Raw genomic sequence first — 13,877 nt, forward strand, 5'->3', positions numbered from 1 at the left:
TAAGATGAATTTTCCCTCTTGTTGCTCAGGCTTAAGTGCAGTGGCACCATCTCTGCTCACTGCAACCTGCCCCTCCCAGGTTCAAGTGATTCCCCTGCCTCACCGTCCAGAGTAGATGGCATTACAGGTTCCAGCCACCATGTCCAGCTATTTTTTTTGTGTGTTTTCAGTAGAGACAGGGTTTCACTGTGTTGACAAGGCTGGTCTCAAACTCCTGATATCAGACACTCTCCCAGCCTGGGTCTCCCAAAGTGCTTGGGTTACAGGTGTCAGCCACCACGCCCAGACCAAAAACATTCTTAACAGAATTAAAAAATATGTTTTAAAATACACATGGAACCAAAAAAGGACCCAACTAGCCAAGGCACTCCTAAGCAAAAAGAACTAAGCTGTAGACACTACATTATCCAACTTCAAACTCTACTACAGGGCTACAATAACCAAAGAAGCACAATACTGGAACAAAAACAGACTCATAGACAACTGCAATAGAATATGGTGCCAAAAGAAAATGCCACACACCTACAATCATCTGATCTTCAACAAAGCTGACAAGAAGAATATGGGAAGAATTCCCTATTTCGTGCTGGAATAACTAGCTAGCACTGTATAGAAGACCAATACTGGATCCCTTCCTTACACCATATACAAAAATCAACTCAAGATGAATTAAAAGACTTAAATGTAAAACCTAAAAATTATAAAAAATACTCTGTAAAATATTACTCTACACATAGGAACCTGCAGACTTCATGATAAATATGCCAAAAGCCATTGAAACAAAAACAAAAACAGGCAAATGGAACCTAATTGAACTAAACAGTTTCTTCACAGTAAATAAAACTATCAACAGAGTAAACAACCTACAGAATTTTTTAAAAAATGCAACCTATGCTCCTAACAAATGCTTAACATCCAGAATTCATAATGAACTTAAAGAATTTTATAAAAAAAGAAAATCTTTTTAATAAGTAGGCAAAAAACATAAAGATTTTGCCTGCTTTTCAAAAGACGACATACACCAAGCCGGATGCGGTAGCTTATGCCTGTAATCCCAGAACTTTGGGAGGCTGAGGTGGGTGGATCATGTGGTCAGGAGTTCAAGACCAGCCTGGACAATATGGTGAAACCCCATCTCTACTAAAAATACAAAAATTAGCTGGGCATGGTGGTGCATGCTTGTAATCCCAGCTACTCAGCAGGCTGAGGCAGGAGAATCATTTGAACCTGGGTGGCAAAGGTTGCAGGGAGCCAAGATCATCCCACTGCACTCCAGCCAGGGTGACAGAGTGAGACTCCATCTTAGGAAAAAAAAAAAAAAAAAGATATACATGTAAGTAGAAAGCATATAAAAATGCTCATCACTAATCATTGAAATCCACAGATATTACCTTATGCTAGTAAGAAGGCTACCCTCAGCCAGCGATGCCAGCAGCAACCTACCCACTGCAGTACCCAGCGCCTCACCCAGCCCAGCCCATGGGCCTGCTGGCCTACCACGAAACCCTGGCTGGAGCAGGAGCGGCGTCCTACTCTGCCAGCAAACCTCCTTACAACCTGGCCTACATGGATGCCCCAAAGGCGGCCCTCTGAACATGCCCTGGCCTGGCTGCCACTCGGTTGTGTGTGAGTGCTGTGCAGGCATGGTTCCCTATGCCCCATGTGTGCTGTGTGTGTCCTGCCTGTATATGTGGCTTCTTCTCATGCTGAGGAGGGGGAGAACAATCTTTGCCAGAGTGGGCTGGGACCAGACTTTGTTCTTTTCCTCACCTGAAATGATGCTTCCTAAAACCTCAAGCTAAACTCAAAGAATGGGGTCATGGGGGTACCCTGTGAGGTGGCTCTGAGAAGTGGGGGGCTCTCCGGGCACATCTGGAGTTCTTTTCCAGCTTGCCCTAGGGTAACCAAATATGGCCTGTCACACTGGGATGGCGCAGCTGTATGATGTAGATGTGTCCTGGTTTCGGCAGCATTGTCAGCTGCTTCTCAAGGCCATGGCTTGTCCCCAAAGTTGGAGGTACCCTTTGCAGAGTCAGTGACCTGCTGCAGGTGAAGCTTGGGATCTGACCAAGTTGGGCTTTGATCCTCTGGGCAGATGTCCATTGCTCCCTGGAGCCTGTGTCATGCCCATTAGGAGTGAGGCAGTCTCTTGATGCCAGAACACCTCAGGCAGATCCCTACTACCTGATACCCTGTGTCCTCCCTCGGACCACTGGAGGGAGGGCCACATGCACACACAGCCTAGCTGCCCAAAGGGAGCTTTCCTGCCCTCAATGGCGCTGCCATTCCCACATGTGGGCAAGGCAGCCTGTCCACCAGCACACTCAGGTCTGTTCCCTGCAGTGTTTTCATTTCATTTTAGCCAAACATTTTGCCTGTTTCTGTTTGAAAACATAATAGTGATGGGAGACTGAAAGCCCTGTGTTGTGGAGGGAAATTGGCTTGGAGGAGAGGGACAACCTGGCAACTGTGAGTCCCTGCTTTCCTTGACACCAGCTCACAGAATATGCAACTCCTGTACCCCAGTCCAGTGTGTTCTGGCAGCAGGGACACCCGGCCAAGGGGTCATCTGGACCAAAGGTGGGGTGTGGGGCCCTGGATGGCAGCTCTGGCCCAGACATGAATACCCCGGCATTCCTCATCGTCTGTTAGTTTCACCAGAGCTGTCTTAGCTTCATATCTGTTGTGTTTCTGAGAGCCTAGGATCTGTACCCATGTTTATAATAAATGCAATCGTTTGGGGGTAAAAAAAAAAAAAAAAAAGAATGGCTATCTATTATATAAAAATCAAAAAATAATGGATGCTGGCAAAGTTGTAGAGAAAAAAAATGTTTATACACTTCTGGTGAAAGTGCAAATTAGTTCAACCATTGTGAAAAGAAGCACGGTGATTCCTCACAGAACTAAAACCAGAATTACCATTTGACCCAGCATCCTAATTGGGTATATACCCAAGGAGTTATAAATTATTCTATCATAAAGACACATACACATGTATGTTCACTGCAGCAGTATTCACAACAGCAAAGACACGGAATCAAACTAAATTCCTATCAATGGTAGACTGAATACAGACTAGATGGTATGGTTGGACACGGTGGCTCACACTTGTAATCCCCGCACTCTAGGTCTAGGCAGGTAAACTGCCTGAGCTAGGAATTTGAAACCAGCTTGGGCAACAAGATAAAACCCGGTATCTGCAAAAATTAAAGAAAGAAAAATTAGCCAGGTGTGGCGGCATGTGCCTGTAGTCCCAGCTAACTGAGGGGCTGAGGTAGGAATTTTGTATTTTTAGTAGAAATGGGGTTTCTCCATGTTGGTCAGGCTGGTCTTGAACTCCTGATCTCATGTGATCTGCCTGCCTCAGCCTCCCAAAATGCTGGGATTACAGGCGTGAGCCACTGTACCTGGCTTGAGGTAGGAATATTGCTTGAGCCCAGGAGGTTGAGGTTACAGTGAGCCAGGATCATGCTGCTGTACTCCAGACTGAGTGAAAAAGTGAAACCCTTTCTCCAATAAAATGAAATAAAAGATTCTTAAAAATATGGTACATAAACATCACGGAATACTGTGTGACCATAAAAACAAACCAAGATCATGTCCTCTGCAGCAACATGGATGAAACTGGAAACCATTATTCTTAGAAAACTAATGCAGAAACAAAAAACCAAATACATGTTATTTATAAGACGGTTACTTATAAGTAAGAGCTAAGTTAAGTACACATGGACACAGAGAGAAACAACAGACAGTAAGGCTTTGTTGAGGGTGGAGGGTGGGAGGACAAAGAAGATCAGAAAAAATACTTGTTTGGTGCTATGCTTAGTATCTCAGTGACAAATAATCGGCACACCAAACCTTTATGCCACAATTTTACCTATATAACAAACCTGCACATGTACCCCTGAACCAAAAATAAAAGTAATACAAAAATCCATTAGTGGGGGAGAGTGCAATTTAGATGGATGGACTGGTTTGTTCTACAAATACGGGCCGAGGTTGGGCTATACTCGGATTTATTTCTGTGTTCATGCAGGCAGATAAGATCATGAACAGGTGGTCCAGAAGCCTAGGAGGGTAGAGAAAACAGATTACTGCTGCAGATTCAGTGTCTGGGGATGAGGATATGTCAAAGACTTGTAGACATTTTTGTGGGTTTTGGCAAGAAGCACAGGGATCAAAAATGCTGTTAGTAAAACTCCTGAGGGTGGTGCCTTGTCCTGTGAGGGCTGTGGACACGTCAATGTCTAGTGGGTGTGTTTGTGAGTGGGTGGAAATCCTGTGGTGGCCTCTGTAGTAAAGGGGGATTTCTTATCAGAGCTCTTTTCCTCTAAGTTTTCAGGCCTCACTCACCCTGCTCACTCACTCACCTTAAGACAGAACAGACAGAAATCACAGAACAGTGGGCAGTGTGACAGCCTGTGTACAGGTTTCCAGAAACCCAGAGTTCTATTCCAGGACAGGTCTCTCCTGGCACCAAATGTGCAGTTTACTGAACACCAAGCAACTCTCCAAAACAAACATATTGTCTAACATTTGAATTTTGACCCCACTTTGCTCAGCATAGACCCTGATTCAGGGAACAGTCTCACAACATTGTCCTTACTGCTGACACCAATCAAAAACTTCATAGGTATCTATGCTTCTGAGCTACCGTTTAATAATTAGAAACTCCCATAACCTCCCTCAAGTTTAGTAATGTAATAGAGCTACTCACAGAACTCAGCAAAATATTTCAGTTCTGTTTACTAGTTTATTATTAAAGATACAACACGACGATGCAGTGGCTCACACCCATAATACCAGCACCTTGGGAGGCCGAGGCAGGTGGATCACCAGGTCACAAGTTCAAGACCAGCCAGGCCAAGATGATAAAACGCTGTTTCTACTAAAAATACAAAAATTTGCCAGGAGCAGTGGCAGGCACCTGGAATCCCAGCTACTCTGTGGGTAACACCCCCCATGGGCACTGAGGAAGAACTGTGCAGACCCCAGGCACAACTAGTGCCTGAAGAATGTCATAGTTTATAGTGTTATGGCTCAGCTGTTTCCTTTATATAATCCTTCATATATAATCATATATTAGTTTACAGAATTCGTGCTTGAAGTGTAGCTTACTGCTTAACATATATCTAGCATAGTTGGTTCTATATAATCTTTCTGTATAATCATATAGGTATTGTAGTCGGAGCTGTACTGACACATTTAGTGGTGATTTATATAATCCTTCTATATAACCATATAGTAGTTTGTAACAGAAGGAATGCCTAGAGCAGTCACAGAACAGAAGCAGTACATGGGAAAACAGCCAGACCAGGATGAGAACCAAAGATCCAGGCAGTGGCGTCCCTGCCTGAAAGGGCATACGCTATATGGCAGGCATGGAGCAAGTGCCTCTCCTCTTGATAAAGGAGTTGTAGTACCTTGCATTCAGTTCCTGTGGAAAGTAGGCCTCAGGCCTAAGATCCTGGAAGTAACCGAGGGAGAAGAACCCCTCTGATGTTACCAGTCACAGTGGCTGTACACCCTGTCAGTCTTTTCTCACTTCTGTGCTAGCTCAAAGAATCTTCCCATAAACATATTAAGAGACGCGCACAAGTCTGTCAGCTCCCACTGCGTTAAGCTTACAGTATCCTTCTATTAGAAATCCTTTGAAGTTTCCAGCCCCCAGATAAGAAGCATTGTACATGACACCTATTACACACGGCCCACCTCCTTGCCTTGGTGACCTAATAGGGGTGGACCCCTTTTCTGTACACGACCCTCTACTACTGCACACGGCACAGGCCCCTGCTGCGCATGGCCCACCTCTCTGCCCAGGTGACATAATGGGTGGTCCCCTCACTGATAACTGATGTGATTATGTATGCCCTATTACTAAGCCTGTAGATGATGACCTCACTCACAACCCTGACCCCGCTTGTACCTAATAAATACAGATGCTCTTGGGCATTTGGGGGCTGCCACTGATCTCTACTCACAGGTGGTGTGGCCCCCCCGAAGTCCAGGTGCTCTTCACCAGTTCTTCAGTGTCCTGTCTCTTTACTTCTTGGATCCTGCACCTCAACACAGCATAAAGGAAACCTCACGACCCTGTGGGGCCACCACAGCCCTACACTACTCGGGAGGCTGAGGCAGGAGGATCACTTGAACCCAGGAAGCAGAGGTTGCAGTGATCCAAGATCATGCCATTGCACTCCAGCCTGGGTGAGACAGCAAGACTCCATCTCCAAAAAAAAAAGAAAGTCAAACAGAAGAAATGTATAGGCCCAAGAAAAGAGGTGGGGAAAGATGAAGCACATAGATAAGCCTGGTAAAGAGCTATGATTAATAGAATTCTTCATCCTTTGTGTTCACCACAGTTTATGAAAGGAAACATCCTTTCCACTATAACTTAAGACAGTGCTCTATTTTCTCACCTATCTGATCTCCAGACATAGGTGCTGCACATTTTATTTTCTTATTAAAAAAAAAAAGAGTTAAATCTTTCTTCAGTGTTCAAAATAAAATACGTCTTAATCAGGCTTTACTTAAGTTTCTTTTCCCCACAGCCTCTTGAACTTTCAGCTACCCTCAGTCTGAGTCAACACACAACCCTATTTTATGTCCCTCCTAAGAACATTCTGACTTCAGGGTAAAACATTCTCTAATCTAAAATCTGATTTTATCACCTTCCTTTTGCCATTCCCGTCCTACCTTCTTTCTAATCTTGTTTGATCCTTTCCATTTAAAAAAGTCCTTGTCGAAGGATTGCAGTAACAGTTGGTACTTTTTCCTACTACAATGCTTTCTTGGAATTCAAACATTTTTACATGAATGTTTTATTTTATAAAATCTAGAAACTGCCTCAAAACAGTAACAACTTCATCTTCAGTATGACCTTTCCAGTATTTTTACATCTTAACCTTAACTTCATCTGCCTGTGGGTCTCCAGCTTTCCAGGGTTCTGTAGCTTCTCTTAGGATAAAGGCTTTTTCCATGGCTGAAGTGAGCAGGCTGGGATATCTATAGAGATGACTCCCCAGAGAAAACTAGCTGGGCCTGTAATAACTTCCTTGTGCAGGCTCAATATTAACCTTAGTTGGGCTTAAGCTTTAATCTCCATGTCTGAGTTATTCGCTTAGTGTTTTAATCTAAGCATATAAAAAATCCAGCAAAATTACCAAAACAGTGTTCATATATATACACACATATACATATATACTAAGGTGCATCCATTTCTTTCCTTCTTTTATGTTTTTCTTTTCTCTCTGTCACTCAGGCTGGAGTGCAATAGAGCAATCTCAGCTCACTGCAACACCTGCCTTCTGGATTTTTTTTTAGTGATTTAAGCGATTCTCCTGCCTCAGCCTCCCGAGTAGGTGAGATTACAGGCATGCACCACCACGCTCAGCTAATTTTTGTATTCTTAGTAGAGACAGGGTTTCACCATGTAGGCCAGGCTGGTCTCAAACTCCTGACTTCGTGATCTGCCCATCTTGGCCTCCCAAAGTGCTGGAATTACAGGCATGAGCCACCACACCCTGCCCGGTCCTTCCATTTTACTTATTTCAGCCAGTAAAAGCATTATTTTAATCAAAATTATGAGGTAAAAAATTAGTTATATTAGAACATGTCTAAGAGGTACCAAATTTCTCCTCATAAAATTTAGCAATAATCAGAAATCAACAACACAGGATATAGAACACAGGTGTTCATAGTCACAAATCTACACTACAAAAAGAGAAACTAATGTTTTCATGAATTTATATAACTCACCAATTACCTACCTTTTTTTGTGGAAATGTATTTGGTACAGCCAAAAAAAAAAAAAAAAAAATTTCCCCCTATTGTTTACTTTGGTGGCATTCTAAAAGCTAAGCCTTGAAATTGTTTGAAATCACCCAGCCATAAACACGCCTGAGAAATTGTCTAGACTGACTTTGAGAAATAAAAGTAAGAATTTTTGGGGCAGTTGTGGTGGCTTACGCCTGTAATCCCAGCACTTTGGAAGGGCGAGGCAGACAGATGACAGGGTCAGGAGATTGAGACCATCCTGGCCAACATGGTGAAACCCCGTCTCTAAAAAAAATACAAAAATTACCCAGGTGTGGTGGCAGGCATCTTTAATCCCACCTACTCAGGAGGCTGAGGGAGAATCGCTTGAACCCAGGAGGCACAGGTTGCAGTGAGCAGAGATCACACCGCTACACTTCAACCTGGGCAGCAAGAGTGAAACTCTGTCTCAAAACAAAAACAAACAAAATAAATAAATAATTTTAACAAATATATAATCACTTTTTTTTTCTGAAATCCACCTTTTTCCGCCCTTTACAAATATTTTCTTACCATTCAAATCATACTAATAGAATGCAATTTACAGTTCAAAAACTGGAGTCAAACTCAGCCAGGCACAGTGACTCACGCATAATCCCAGCATTTTAGGAGGCTGAGGCAGGTGGATCATGAGGTCAGGAGTTCCAGGCCAGCTCAGCCAGCACAGTGAAACTCTGTCTCTACTAAAAATACCAAAAATTAGCTGGGCACGGTGGGGCGCGACTGTAATGTCAGCTACTCAGGAGGCTGGGGCAGGATAATTGCTTGAACCAGGGAGGTACAGGTTACAGTGAGCCAAGATCACGCCACTGCACCAGCACGGGTGACAGAGACTCTGTCTCAAAAAAAAAAAACCAAAAAACAAAAAAACACAAAACATTGGAGTCGAATTACGTGAACAAATCTTTTCAGGATGGCAAACCTCGGGAGTGGCGATGCTGATTAGAAAACAGATGTGTCCGCCGGGTGCAGTGGCTCAAGCCTGTAATTCCAGCACTTTGGGAGGTCAAGGCGGGCAGATCACAAGGTCAGGAGTTCAAGACCAGCCTCGCCAATATGTTGAAACCTCGTCTCTACTAAAAATACAAAAATTAGCCAGGTGTGGTGGCAGGTGCCCATACTCCCAGCTACATGGGAGGCTGAGGCAGAATTACTTGAACCTGGGAAGCAGAGGTTGCAGTGAGATGAGATCATACCACTGCACTCCAGCCTAGGTAACAGACCAAGATTCTGTCTCAAAAAAAAAAAAAAAAAAAAGAAAGAAAGAAAACAGATGTGTGTGATATATGTGTGAAGTCACGTCATCCAATCACTTGAGAGATTTTCCCACCCAATCCTACTCACTTAAGTGCTCAATGGCCACCCTCTCAGGAGACACTGCCCTATGCCTCAAGTGACTGCCCCAAGTGCGTTTTACTTTGCACGCTGTTGCACCATCTCACTGGGGTCACTTTTGTTTTTCTTTTGGGATGCTATTTTTTTCTTTCACAAATCTTAGACAATTCAAAAAAACAAATTATTTCTGTGTTTTCCCGTCAATACCAGCAACTGATTGATGACCAGCAATGTGTCTCCAAGAAATGGAAGCTGGGTTGAGTGAAGATCAAGGGGTTAGCTTTTCAAAGGAAGAGTACACCAGGAGATTCTTCTCAGCCCCAGGGCATCCATCTACTCCTTGAGAGGCTACACTCCATACCTCATGTTGTCCTATGGGAGAAAATTACCCAGGAGATGATAGTCACTAGACACTCTAACAGACATAGCCATGGTGGGTATATTGGTTTATTCACAGAAAGTACTAAAACTGAGGACCAGGAAAAAAAACTAAAGGGTGGCTATGGATGCATCACCCCATAAAGTTTCCGAAAAAAAAAACCTCGACACAAAAATATTTCGAATCTTTGTGCCTAGGGAAAATTACAGGAAAAGAATCAAAAGATGGTTTACAATACAGTGTTAGGAGATGGTTCTTCACTTTGTTCTCATGAAAAATATTTTCAAAGAGAAAACCATTTTTTTAAGTGCCATATGCTTTGTCAAAAAATGATTAAAATATAGTATCTAAAACTTACAATAAAACAAAAATAGTTAATGTGAATTAAATAGGGAAAGCTGGCATTTGGGAATGTCAGAACTGGAAATTTATTATTTTACTGATAGTCATAGTTAGGCTAGAGAAATAGCAGGTAGGGGGTAGGCGCAAGACCATGCTTGGGACAGCTGTGAAAAATTAGGATAAAATTAGTCCTGTGGATGTAAAAATAACCAAGTGCCAGGCAATTAGACTGAGGTGGCTCTAGTCCCTGAAATCCTACTTTTAAAAAAATTTAACTCAAATGCATTTTTTTTTTTTTTTAAATTACTACATTGGGGAAAACAAATTCAGACTTAACCAACCATAAGCTGCCAATTAATTTCTCATTACATAACCAGGAAATTTCTACCTTAATCATACAAATTAAGCAGTGATGTAGTTAATCAATTATTTAATTTGGTTTTCTTTATCGTGTACTTTTAAATTATTTCCTTTGGCTGGGCGCGATGGTTGGTGCCTATAATCCCAGCACTTTGGGAGGCCCAGGCTGGTGGAGTGCCGGGTATCAGGCGTTTGAAACCAGCCTGACCAACACGGTGAAACCTCTTCTCTACTAAAAATACAAAATTAGCTGGGCCTGGTGGCGGGCGTCTGCAATCCCAACTACTTGGAAGGCTGAGGCAGGAAAATCGCTTGAACCTGGGAGGCAGAGGTTGCAGCGAGCCGAGATCCCGCCATTGCACTCCAGCCTGGGTGACAAGAGCGAAACTCCATCTCAAAAAAAAAAAACAAAAAAAAACGGTCTCTCATTCAAGCGTCTCTCATAAGCCACAAACTACGAAGCACAGTTGGGTGTGCAACAATCTCTGAATCATTCTTCGATTAAATTCTTTAATTTTGTACGGTGACTCCCATAAATTTTTAATAGGGGGAAAAAAAAAAAAGGAACTGGGAATTCAGGGACCAAAGCTCTTCCCATTCATGAACCCGCACCCAGAGTCAGGATTGTCCTGACCGGGCCCGTGGTCCCTGCACTAACTGGCCGAGACGGGGCTCTGCGGGTGCAGAACTGCCTAGAAAAGGCATTAGGCCAGGGCACAGACACAGCGCACGGCAGAGACAAGACTCCCGGAACCCGGCTGTTAGCTCGGCCGCCATATTATGGCTGAAGGGGAATGAAGTCGAACTGGGGAAGAACTCGGGGTGCAGACTGCGTAGCTGACTGCAGGGAGGCCTCAGTACCGCCACAGCCCCTCCCCCTCTCTCGGAATGTCGGACCCGAAACTCTCACCATTTCTAGGGTTCCAGGGGTTCCCGGCGTCTTAGCTGTGGATCTCCCAATACCTGCGGGTCACAGAGCCACAGAGGCTGGGCCTCTAGGAGCAGAGGACACAGAAATGAAGAGACCCGGAGCTTCGACTTCAACGAGAGACAAAGGCCCCCGCCATATCCCGGAAGCTGCCCTGTCCGCTCCAGCTGCGTGCCGGATTGGATGGTTCCCAGATCAGCGTCTCTTATTAGATAACGTTCAAGACCCCGCCCCCTCAGACCCGGAGTGACAGATGTGATCCGATGCGGGGATGAATGGAGTGACAGTCTAAGCTGCTACCTTTTCGGGCAGGGCTTTCTCCCCGAGCTGAGTCAGGCCCGCCTCAGAGGGTATATGCATTTATAAATAATATACTATATGGCTACTCACAAATAAAAATAATAATTATTTAAAAACTTCAGATTTTATGACTTTCCTGGCTTCTGGTCCTTTGAGCAGGCAGCCTGAGATTTTAAAAAGGAGGCAATCCTCTGAAAAAGCCACACATGACTTTTAAATTTTTTAGTAGCCAAACTTTAAAAACAAACAAGAAACAGGTGGAATTGTAACAACCCACTATATTCAAAATATTTTAATATGTGAGCAATATGTAATTATTAATAAAGTATATATATTTTTGGAACTAAATATTTAAAACTAACTCTGCATTCTACCTTTCTAGAAAACTGCAGTTTAGACCAGCCACATTCCGGGCACCCAGGAGCCACACATGGCCAATAGCTGCCACATTGAAGTGCAGCTCTGCTGTCAGGTAAGGGGAGGGCCTGAACATCTTTCTTTCTACCAGAGGTAAGGAACAGCTTCTCCCTACCAACATTTCTCGTCAGTGTTGAGGGTCGAACAGATAGTGGCCATAGAAAAGGCAGAAGACACTGGGAATAAAATAGCCACAGGTAGATCACTGCTGGCCACCTGTTGCCCACCTTCCTTCCAGAGATCAAGCAGGGAACAAAAAATGCTGGAGCCACAGAGGAGAAAACTGTCTTCAAATCTGTCCACAGTCTTGATCTTCATTGCTTATAGAAAAAATAGGTTAGGCCGGGCGCGGTGGCTCAAGCCTGTAATCCCAGCACTTTGGGAGGCCGAGGCGGGTGGATCACAAGGTCAAGAGATGGAGACCATCCTGGTCAACATGGTGAAACCCCGTCTCTACTAAAAATACAAAAAATTAGCTGGGCATGGTGGCGCGTGCCTGTAATCCCAGCTACTCAGGAGGCTGAGGCAGGAGAATTGCCTGAACCCAGGAGGCGGAGGTTGCGGTGAGCCGAGATCGCGCCATTGCACTCCAGCCTGGGTAACAAGAGTGAAACTCCGTCTCAAAAAAAAAAAAAAAAAAAAAAAAAAAAAAAAAAAAAAAAAAAAAAAAAAAAAAAAAAAAAAAAAAAAAAAAAAAAAAAAAAAAAAAAAAAAAAAAAAAAAAAAGAAAAAATAGGTTAGTTAGCCCGGGCGCGGTGGCTCATGCCTGTAATCCCAGAACTTTGGGAGGCTGAGGTGGGTGGATCACCTGAGGTCAGGAGTTTGAGACAAACCTAACCAACATGGCAAAATCCTGTCTCTACTAACAATACAAAAATTAGCTAGGCATGGCAGTGAGTGCCAGTAATCCCGCCTACTCAAGAGGCCGAGGCAGGAGAATCGCTTGAACCTAGAACTCGGAGGTTGCAGTGAGCCGAGATCACACCACTGCACTCCAGCCTGGGCAACAAAGCGAGATCTCGTCTTAAAAAAAATAAAATAGGTTAAAGGCAAATTTATATTGCTATTGTGTTTGGCCTTAATGATCAGTATGTGGTTATCTTTTATTTCCTGTGAATATAAGCACCAATCCTGAGATTGTCTTCTCAGGATTATGTGTTTAAGAAAAAAAAAACATGGTCCTAAACTATTTTAATAATTTAGGTTACTAAATTACTAAACACACACACACACACACACATTTAATTTATATTTAACTGATTATTTTATCTCTTCTGTGATTAGTATTGAAACGTGGCATTTTAAATAATGGAAGCTTTAAGAGCTCAGAAATGAACCAATGGCTGCTGGCATTCTGGTTTCTCCATGAGTTTACACTTAACATTAAATTTGTCATCTTAAATATTAGGTTTGTTTCTCCAGTTTAGGTGTATAACAGTAAGGGGTTATCGTAGGTAATTTGAGTTGGATCACAGAGGTTATTCAAATGACATATCTTTAAAAATTCATTACTGGCTTATTTAACATAGAAATGTTGCAGTATTTTCCTGAAGTTCAATTATTTTTTGTTTTGCCTTGGTTAGCAGTTTTGTAAGAGTCGCCATCTTCATTAAAATACAATTTTTACTCAGTCCAAATGGTTTGATCCTTAAATTATCAAAAACCTGTATTAAACTTGTCTGGGCCCTTATTTTTTTTATGAACCTCCTTATAGACACATTCCTCTAGGATTTTTTTAAGCTTTTGAAGTTTTTAGAAACTACATTAGAATTAAACCATTGACCAGCCAGGCTCAGTGTCTCACACCTGTAATCCTAGCACTTTGGGAGGCCGAGGTGGGTGGATCACCTGAGGTCAGAAGTTGAAGACTAGCCTGGCCAACATGGTAAAACCTCATCAATGCTAATAAGACAAAAATTATCTGGGCGTCTGGAGACTGAAGCATGAGAATTGCTTGAAACCATGAGACAGAGGTTGCAGTGAGCCAAGACTGTGACATTA

At 43.1% G+C, this 13,877-nt stretch overlaps 2 protein-coding genes across 20 annotated transcripts in view; both read right to left on the reverse strand.

Moving 5' to 3' along the window:
- LOC119470708 (zinc finger protein 726-like) overlaps positions 1-13,877 on the reverse strand; it is a 561,873-nt gene that overhangs the window by 431,576 nt on the left and 116,420 nt on the right. The window lies entirely within an intron of this gene.
- Positions 1-13,877, reverse strand: part of LOC108301906 (zinc finger protein 726-like) — an 83,475-nt gene that overhangs the window by 30,382 nt on the left and 39,216 nt on the right. For 2 of the 19 annotated variants that reach the window (XM_017525270.2, XM_017525268.2), the window contains exon 1: positions 11,142-12,186. The exons of 10 other annotated variants lie outside the window; for them this stretch is intronic. Coding sequence is in view for 5 of the 9 variants with exons in the window: in XM_037737426.1 (XP_037593354.1) it covers positions 11,142-11,144 (3 nt within the window). In the remaining 4 variants the exon portion in view is untranslated. Of the gene's footprint in view, positions 1-9,357; positions 9,523-11,141; positions 12,193-13,877 lie in introns of those variants that run through there. 7 more of the 19 variants (XM_037737422.1, XM_037737415.1, XM_037737426.1 and 4 more) reach the window with 7 other exon arrangements.

Source organism: Cebus imitator, unplaced genomic scaffold, assembly GCF_001604975.1.
Source record: "Cebus imitator isolate Cc_AM_T3 unplaced genomic scaffold, Cebus_imitator-1.0 Scaffold38, whole genome shotgun sequence".
Classification (NCBI taxonomy): domain Eukaryota; kingdom Metazoa; phylum Chordata; class Mammalia; order Primates; family Cebidae; genus Cebus; species Cebus imitator.